General features: G+C 55.1%; 4 protein-coding genes across 4 annotated transcripts; 2 read left to right on the top strand and 2 right to left on the bottom strand.

Annotated features, from left to right (window-relative positions):
- Positions 1-877: 877 nt before the first annotated feature.
- Positions 878-1,441, bottom strand: COCVIDRAFT_30897 (hypothetical protein; the record flags this gene model as incomplete). Its single annotated transcript, XM_014696138.1, has 1 exon — positions 878-1,441. The coding sequence occupies one exon, from the start codon at positions 1,439-1,441 to the stop codon at positions 878-880; it is 564 nt and encodes a 187-aa protein (XP_014551624.1).
- Positions 1,442-2,892: 1,451 nt separating this feature from the next.
- COCVIDRAFT_30896 (hypothetical protein) lies at positions 2,893-3,544 on the top strand (the record flags this gene model as incomplete). Its single annotated transcript, XM_014696137.1, has 2 exons — positions 2,893-2,946; positions 3,047-3,544. The coding sequence occupies 2 exons, from the start codon at positions 2,893-2,895 to the stop codon at positions 3,542-3,544; spliced, it is 552 nt and encodes a 183-aa protein (XP_014551623.1).
- Positions 3,545-5,437: 1,893 nt separating this feature from the next.
- On the top strand, positions 5,438-6,541 carry COCVIDRAFT_112409 (hypothetical protein; the record flags this gene model as incomplete). The annotated part of the gene is made up of 2 exons (XM_014696136.1): positions 5,438-5,777; positions 5,892-6,541. 2 exons carry the CDS (start codon positions 5,438-5,440, stop codon positions 6,539-6,541), a joined length of 990 nt encoding a protein of 329 aa, XP_014551622.1.
- A 275-nt stretch (positions 6,542-6,816) lies between these two features.
- Positions 6,817-8,039, bottom strand: COCVIDRAFT_30894 (hypothetical protein; the record flags this gene model as incomplete). Its single annotated transcript, XM_014696135.1, has 2 exons — positions 6,817-7,791; positions 7,845-8,039. 2 exons carry the CDS (start codon positions 8,037-8,039, stop codon positions 6,817-6,819), a joined length of 1,170 nt encoding a protein of 389 aa, XP_014551621.1.
- Between the last annotated feature and the right edge of the window lie 108 nt (positions 8,040-8,147).

The following is an 8,147-nucleotide window of genomic DNA, read 5'->3' as shown; positions in this document are numbered from 1 at the left end:
GAATAAAGTTTGTGAAATGGGGTCATTTGGCAATTTTTAGATTTCCAGTCTTTTCATGTAGAATGAGGGGGGCAAGGGAAGAATTAGAGTTTTGAGATATGTATTCATCAAAGGGACAAGGAACAAGGAACAAGGGATGAGATCTGGAGGTCCCCGCACCGCACGTAGCGGTGGGGTGTATATCATGTACCTGAATTTGCTAGACTACTTAGTGTATATCTAATCTGGGGTATCTGTCGCAAAGCGTCCGCAACGCTTCGCTTGGTACATGTGTGTGTGTGTGTGTGTATCTCCCGACTGGTCTGTCTGTAGAAAGAGGAGAGAGAAAAGAAAACCGCTACCGTATCCCGTATCGTGACAAGAAGAAAAAAAAGAAAACGAAAAGATGACGAGGACATGACAAGAGGAAAGGGATAATTCTTTCATGGCTATAGAGATAAGAGAACAAGTCATGACGAGATGAGAAAAAGGGAGGAAAAAGAAAAAAAAGAAGAGGCGAGAAGAAAGGGAACGCCTGTTTGCCTGTGCGCCAGCCAGGATGCGGAGTTGGTTGAGATAGCTTTAGGTAGAATGGGGTGTGGGCGGGCGGAAAGCGGGGGAAAGTCCGATTGCGGAACTCCCCCTAACAACCCCTTACCCCATTGCGCACCGTAAGCGTGGGGAGGGAGGGAGGCAGGAAGGAAGGAATGAAGGAGGCTGAGTTTCTCTTTTTTTTTGTTCCTTTTCGTTGCTATGCACACCATGTATATAATGTGTGACCGTGTTTTCGCTTCTGCATACAACAGCAAGCGAGATAACACCCTCCCCAAAGCGGCAAGCTGAGAATAGATCGATAGATGGAGCAGAAAGAAGTCGGCGTCGGTGATCCTTGTCAGCCTCAGACCTTTACTTCAGTGACGTTGACGGTGCTGCCCATGGGATTTGACGAAGATGCAGCAGAGGCGGAAGCCATCTTGTTCGCAACCATGTCGCTAGTCTTGACGAAGCCACCCGGGAGCAAGAAGACATAATCTTCTCGCCTTCCGGTGCGATCGACGGAGAATTGCTGCCAGTCGAGCTGGTAGCCGACGACGAGGTCGCAGCGGCCGCAGCGCTGGAGATAGCGCTTTTCGAAGCCTGAGTCGCTGGTGATGATCTCAGCTTGGCGCTCTTGGCGGGTGGACAGCAGGAGGCCGTAGTGGTCGTGCGTAGTGGCGGAGTTATCCGCAGAGTTCTTGCGTGCTGCGGCGGGGGCTGGGGGAGGTAGAGGCATGATGTGTGCGGCGTCGTGGCTGTGGCGCCGTGTGGGCAGTGAGGGTAGAGGTGTGGTTGTGGCGAGGAGGAGATGGCTGCACAGACAGTGGTAGGTGTAGACTGTGTTTGAGGCCTGGAGGGAGATTTTCTCATCTGGGCTGGGAGAAGGCATGGCAAAGTATGCGCGGGAAGTGGTGGCGATATCCATTGCGGTAGTTGTGGTTGTGTGTGTGTGTAGTGTGTGGTGGGTGGTGAGTGTGTGATATATAGTAAGTCTGCTCGGGGTCCGATCAACGGGATCCGTAGAGTAGTAGTGTGGTGGGACGCCTGTGTGTATGGGGGCGAGCGTTTATGGATGCAAGTCAAGTCGAGTCAAATGACAGTGACTTGAATAAACAGTGTAGAGTATATGGTGATGACCAGCCAGAGAGTAATCGGAGGTCCGACCACGGTTCTTATACTCTGCGCTTAGTAGTCGTTGTGTGTGTGAAAGCGGACCCTGATCCTAGTCTTTTCGCTGAGGCTTACGAGACAAGGGCAGGGAGTGGAACTGTGGGGATGCTCGAGTGCACGGGCGGGCAGGTTGATCGACGGCGGACACGACTTGAGGGTGCCAAGTCAATCAAAGGACGGAGTGGGATAGTCCGTGCAGGCGAGGCGGGCGGACGAGGTCGAGTGGGATGGGCAGCGTTGGTGTGTGATGATTTGTTTGGGAGGCCGCGTCGAGCGTGAATGGTCGGAGCTCGGTGCTTCAGCCAAGGTCGCTGATGAGACCCTTTTGGGCGCGTCCTGGGGTGGAGCACGACAGATGGCGTCTGGCAACTAGAGGGCGGCGACGAGTCACAGGCTCCACTTGCGCAACGGGTGGTGATAAGAGCAGAGCAGTAGTCGTGGTCCAAAGAGGCTTGGTTGGTTGGGGTGGTGCAAAAAAAACGGGCGGGTACATTGAGCAGGACATGGATTTATAGCATAGCAACGGCAAGCTGTCGTGAGCCAGGCGTGCATCGCACAGCGCGGCGTGGGCAATAGCGGCGGGCGTCGGCGGCGGTGTCATTACGAGTGAGCTGGTGTGGACAAAAAAAAAGACCGGATGGCGGGCAGGCCAAATGCGACAATGTCTCCCCACGGGTGTTTGTTGGCGTGGAATTGGCTGTGCGAATGGAGTTGCAGCAGACCACCACGCGCTGGCCGTGTCTGGCTCCCGGCAGCGCCGCTTGTGCTCGTGCCCCTGCCAATGTGCTGCTGCTGCTGCTGCTGCTGCTCCTCCTCCCATGGCCATGTGATGGTGAGAAGGCGACTAGGGGCGAAGTATGCTTTGCTTTGCTTTGCTTTGCTCTGGCTCTGCTCGCCTCACCTCGCCTCCCTCGACGTGTGCCCACCATGGCCGTCTGCACATGTCCCTATCGCGGTGGATAGCCAGACTATGCTATTGCTATTACACCACTATTGCAGTACGGACCGACATGGGCCAAGGCCTAGGAAACTTCCGTCCGTTTCACGACGCTGACGCGCGCCGCCCGGCCGTGTTCCGAGCTTGATACCGTCGCTGTCTTGGGGCGGGCCTGCTTGGTCTTGGGTGCACATGCTTGCGACGCTTCGCTTCCGTGTCGACACTATCCAGACCGACCGACCGACCGACAGACAGTCGCCAGAGTCGCAATGCCGCTGACCAGCCAGCTCATCACCTTTGGCTCCTTTGTCGTCACCACCCAGGTCCGCCTGCCCGCCTGCCCGCCTGTCCTCTGCCTCGTTCTGTTGAGCGGTGCAACTTGGCCATGAGCCAGCCAGTCAGACCACTGACCGGATCCCCTAGGTCTTCCACCTAACCCGTCTGTCCTTTGCCATAGTCAATCTCAAGCCCCTCCTGCCCGGTCATGTCCTCGTCTCGCCCCGTCGCGTCGTGCCCCGCTTCAACGACCTGTCTGCTGCAGAGGTCCATGACCTGTTTCTTGCAGTCCAGCGCGTTTCGCGCATGGTAGAGCGTGTTTTCGCCGCCTCGTCGCTTAACATTGCCATCCAAGATGGTGTTGATGCAGGCCAGAGCGTCCCTCATGTCCACGTCCACATCATCCCCCGCAACAAGGCCGACCTCGACCACAAGGGCGGCACCGATGCCATCTACGCCATGCTCGACAGCGACGACGCCAACCTAAGCAAGCAGCTCGAGCAAAAGGCCCGCTTCCCCGCCGTCGACAACGACAGCCGCAAGCCCAGGTCCGACGACGAAATGCAAAAAGAGGCCGAGTGGCTGGCCCAGGAAATGGCAAAGGATGAGCCTCCTTCTTCTGATGCTGCTCCTCCTGCTGTCTGAGCCACTCACTGCCTCCGGCACTGCCGCTTCTATCTTTACCTACTAGAAATCAAATACCATCATGTTTGCTGCAACACTGTCGTTTTTGCAAAACGCCCGGGTCCACTGCTGCCTGGAATCGTGACCCATGGTTGGCCATTCTTGCACCCTCCCCACACTTGCCCATCCAGTTCAAAACCACGAGCTGTAAAATCCCCCCTTGCTGCATCCTTCCATGCTTGACCTCGCAAACACTTCTGACGTGCAACATGCCGGGAACCACCATGCCTTCAAGCGCTCCTTGCGTGACGTGCATCTTGTCTTTATCCATATCACAGTCGAGAGCAGCACTTTGGGAGTAGTTGCATCTCGCGTAGAGAAACTCCGAGCTGCCTGAGGAGCCAGGGTCGATGTTTGTTCTAGGCACGTCTACGCAAGCCGCGCACGATCAAACACCACAGTCCCCAATAGGCTTTGGTTTTCTCCCTCTGCCAGCAGAACTGCGATACCGAATCTATTCGCTAGTGTTGCCAACCAATCTAACCATTGAACTTAAGGCTATCTGGCAAAAGGGCAAGCCTCTGTTTGTCGCCTATGACCTGGGACTGCATGCAGAGGATGCAGTCCCAATTGGTGGAACGACTTCCTGTTTGGATACACGCATCCGTCCCGCGTACCACCTCGCTGTCGAAACGCAATTATTCCGAGTAAGCAAGCTTGTCTCAAACGAGTCCCGGTGTAGTAAGTAGTACTAAAAGTCCCGGCAACGCACGTACCCTGCCCAGCTAAACAGTTACAGACGTCCTCTATGGCATGAACACGTACAAATTCACCATCCATGGAAGAGCCATATGGCCCAAGTCGCTGAGGAGCCCATACATTTTGGGATCTCTTGGCCACCCTCTCCGACTTGCACTGCTACGCGACTTGCGTCGCATCCACATCGACCTTGTTGCTGACGTTGACAGCCACTGGGCAGTCAAGCGCCAACGAGCACGCCTAGAATAGTACCTGGTCGACATGCTCAAGGAGCATGCTGACGACCAAAACAAAGGGTCCCTGTTGCAGCATCTCAGGCTCGACTTGCGCCTCGCCCGCGTCTCTGACCCCAGGCTTCTTCCACCTTCTCAGTCGACCGGATACTTGTATTTGCGATTTCTTCGGGCTCCGAATGCAGCTTTGTATACAAGGCAAAGGCGGCCAAGTGCAACAGACTGGCTGGCCACAATTTCAAGTGAAGCGCAGCCGGGGTAGGGGTAAGTTGGATAGTCGCAAGACGACGACGCACTGGGTCACATTGCGCAAATGGCATCAGCCTATGCTGAATTGGAGAGAGTTTGCTGAGCGCAATAATATCGCCCTTCCAGACGATATCGACAGGTTCTGGGCTGTAGAGTAGGACTGGGCAGATGGCTGCAGGCAGGCGCCCCCCCGTCCCCCTGAATGACATGTGACAGAGAGCCAGGATAGGCCCTTGCCAGAGCAATAGCACATCCGCCGTGTTTGAAAGAGCCGCATCTTGACTTACAATCACTGCTACATGTGCACCGTGACCATGACTCTGACTCTGACTCTGTCGACATGTCTGCCGTCACACTCGTGCGGCCGTCGCCGTTGTAGCTTATTGACGACAGCCTCCGCCCCACGTTCGCTAAATGATTGGCTCCCGAGCATGACGCGAACATCCATGACATGCTCCGACCGACCGGACTCCCTATCGCGCCGCCGCACTTATCGCCATCTGTCCCCCAGACACATCCTCCCCATAGCTTGGTGATAGAAGCTTGGTTACTGTCTCCCTTGTTTCGTCATCTTCTACTCCCGGCTCTCCAGCTATCCGTCTCCTCTAGGCACTGTCCTCGCCTTTTGCTCCCCCGCCTCCCCCCTTTCAATCACATTATCAACGCCACCATAATGGCTATCGGCGATGTCCCCTCCAGCCCCCAGCAGGCTACGGTACCGCCTCAACCCATCGACATTGATGCCTGGACTGAGCAAGCAACCGTTGCCCTGGGCTCTGTAGCCATTTCCGTCCCTGGAGATGCGCCCCGGACTGCCTCGGTTACGCTTGCCATTCCGCTCGATGAGCACGATGCGCCCGCGGCTGCTGCACACCCTGTAGGTGCTTCAGCAGCCGCAAAAGAAGGCGGATACTATCGTCGCAAGGAGCCGCTTCGCCGCGACAGCATGAAGCGGCGCGAGGCCCTGCTAAAGGGAAAAGAGGGCTCCCGGCGCAGGCAGAGATGGGAGAATGGTACGTTTGCCCTTCTCTTAGATAGTCGCTTTGCGCATAGCAACTGTCCTCGCATAATACCTTACCCATGAAACATGCCCATAGATACAAAATAATTGATGAGTGACCCATCAGATCGTCTCCTATCCAACCCCCACGCCGAACCCCCTCTCCCAAGAGACTGGGAAGTCCACCCAACCCACACTCCCAAACACGTCCCCTACTACCTCGCCCCGCTCTGGGACCAAGGTCTAAACCGCCAATCCACCGACCGCCGCTCCGCCGCCCTCGCCCAAAAAGCGTCCCAGAAAACTGTCGCTACAAACCCTTCTGCCCCCGGTATCGTACCAAAGGAACTCCGCGACAAACTCAAGCGCTCCCGCGGCGCAAAGGGCTTGTTGATGGACCTCGAGAGCCAAGTCAGAAGCTTCGTCGCTGAGTGGCACGAAAAGGAGCGCGAGGCCGCCCACTTGGGTGTCCCTACTGATCCCGACAGCGAGGACGACGAAATTGTTTTTGTCGGCAGAAATGGGCATATGAATGATCTTTCCTCTCCTTCCTCTTCCTCAGTGCTCCCCGCCAAGAAGGAGCTTATGCTTTTTGATACTCCCGAAGAGGATGTAGGTGGCTGTTTTGGACGCTGGCTCGTGCATCACATTGGCGTCTACTATGGCTTGAGGACTTGGAGTGTTACGGTGGGGGATCCCGCGAGGAGGGAAGCGTATATTGGGGTTAACAAGGGGGTTGAGGGCGCGTTGCCTAGGCCCTTGTATGGCTTGGTGTAGGTGTAGGTGTGCATCGAGGTTGTGTGTATATATGGATGAGTAGGTACGCCATGTTGGGGCAACGTTACGCATATTCCACTCTTTCATTCGGGCCAAGACTACACAGTAAAGTATCATAAAGACTTGGAAAACCATCATATACATGTTCAATTTTCCTCATACCACATATCCCAAACCACGCTAGTCGTAAAAAAAAAGGGATGGGGAATAAACGTAATTATCCAAACTCGTGCCTTGTATACCTCAAACCCCAATTTCTCTCTCTTTATTCCTACTTAAAACGACGCAAAAGCCAACTCATACGCGAGCGCAAGCGTCATCCTCGCATGCTGGAGCATATGATCAAAGCTAAGATACTCAATCTTATCCTCAGTCGTATGGATTTTATTATCACTATACTTGAAATCCGACTCGATTACAAATGCAGAGGGGTAGCCTGCCTTTGATGCACTGGCGTGATCCGAGCATGCATAGCCGCATTTCGTTAGGACGTACGGGATACCGCAGTACGTGGTAATGATTTTCTTGATAAAGTCGGTCAAGCCGGGGTCCACAAAGTCCGTGATGACGCCTACGGACTCGGGTTCGCCTGCGTCGAGCGTCTTTTGCACGTAGCCGGTCATGTCTTGCTGCAGCATGGCTTTTACGTTGCGGTCTGCGTGCTCATAGGATTGGAAAATTGCTTGGGAGCCTAGCAGGCCGCCTTCCTCGGCAGAGTACCAGTGGAATTCTATCGTGTTTTCTGCTTCTCCCGCTAGGATCTCGGGGGATTGCAGGAGCACGCGGAGGGCCTCGAGGATGGTGACGGTGCCGCTGCCATCATCGTCGGCGCCCGGTGCGGCGAGGAAGGCGGGGAAGTACAAGTTTATGCTATCTTGGTGCGCGCCGATGACGATCGTCTTATCGCTTTTTCCCGGAATTGTGGCGATGATGGAGGATTGGCCCCAGGGGTGAGGGAACGGTTTTACGGTTGCGTTGATGGCGCCGGCGTCGACAAGGGTTTTGTTGACTTGGCTTAGCAGCCAGGCTGAGCTTTCGGCCCCGTAGTGCGACTTGTAGTAGCGCGTGTGGAACGAGGTGAAGGTTTCCAGGTGGGCACGCATGTTTTCCTTTTTCAGCTCCTTGAGGAGTGGGTCGATGGCCTTTTGGTGGATGGGCTTCTCGGGGAACTTGACGCTCTCGGCAGAGACCTTGCGGTTCAGCGTGCCGAGCTCTTTGTTGTGCGTGATGTCGAAGAAGTTGATGTTTTGCTGCAGTATAGTTAGTACCCAGTGTTTATCCAGTATCATTTGAGATGACCTACTTTGCGCAACTCCCACTTTTCGTTCTCAGTCACCCAGCGCGTCTCGCCGGGTGAGAGCTCGATGAGATACTCATCTGGCTCGGCGATAGTGACCTGCTGCTGGTCCTGGAGCACAGCTTGATGATCTTGAGGCGATGAAACAGCTGCCGCGAGGGCAGCAGTGTAGAGTGGTAGTAATAGCGTTGTTGACTTCATGGTTGTTGTGTATATGCTTTCGAAGGACGGTGAAGGTTGTATGCTGTAAGGCGACTGGTTGACGCGGTGATACGGAGATAACGGCCAAGCCGCCCCAATGACGCGCCA

Source organism: Bipolaris victoriae (genome assembly GCF_000527765.1).
Source record: "Bipolaris victoriae FI3 unplaced genomic scaffold scaffold_133, whole genome shotgun sequence".
Taxonomy (NCBI): Eukaryota; Fungi; Ascomycota; class Dothideomycetes; order Pleosporales; family Pleosporaceae; genus Bipolaris; species Bipolaris victoriae.
The sequence above is the reverse complement of the archived record's forward strand: the minus strand, read 5'-3'. Positions and strand labels throughout refer to the sequence as shown.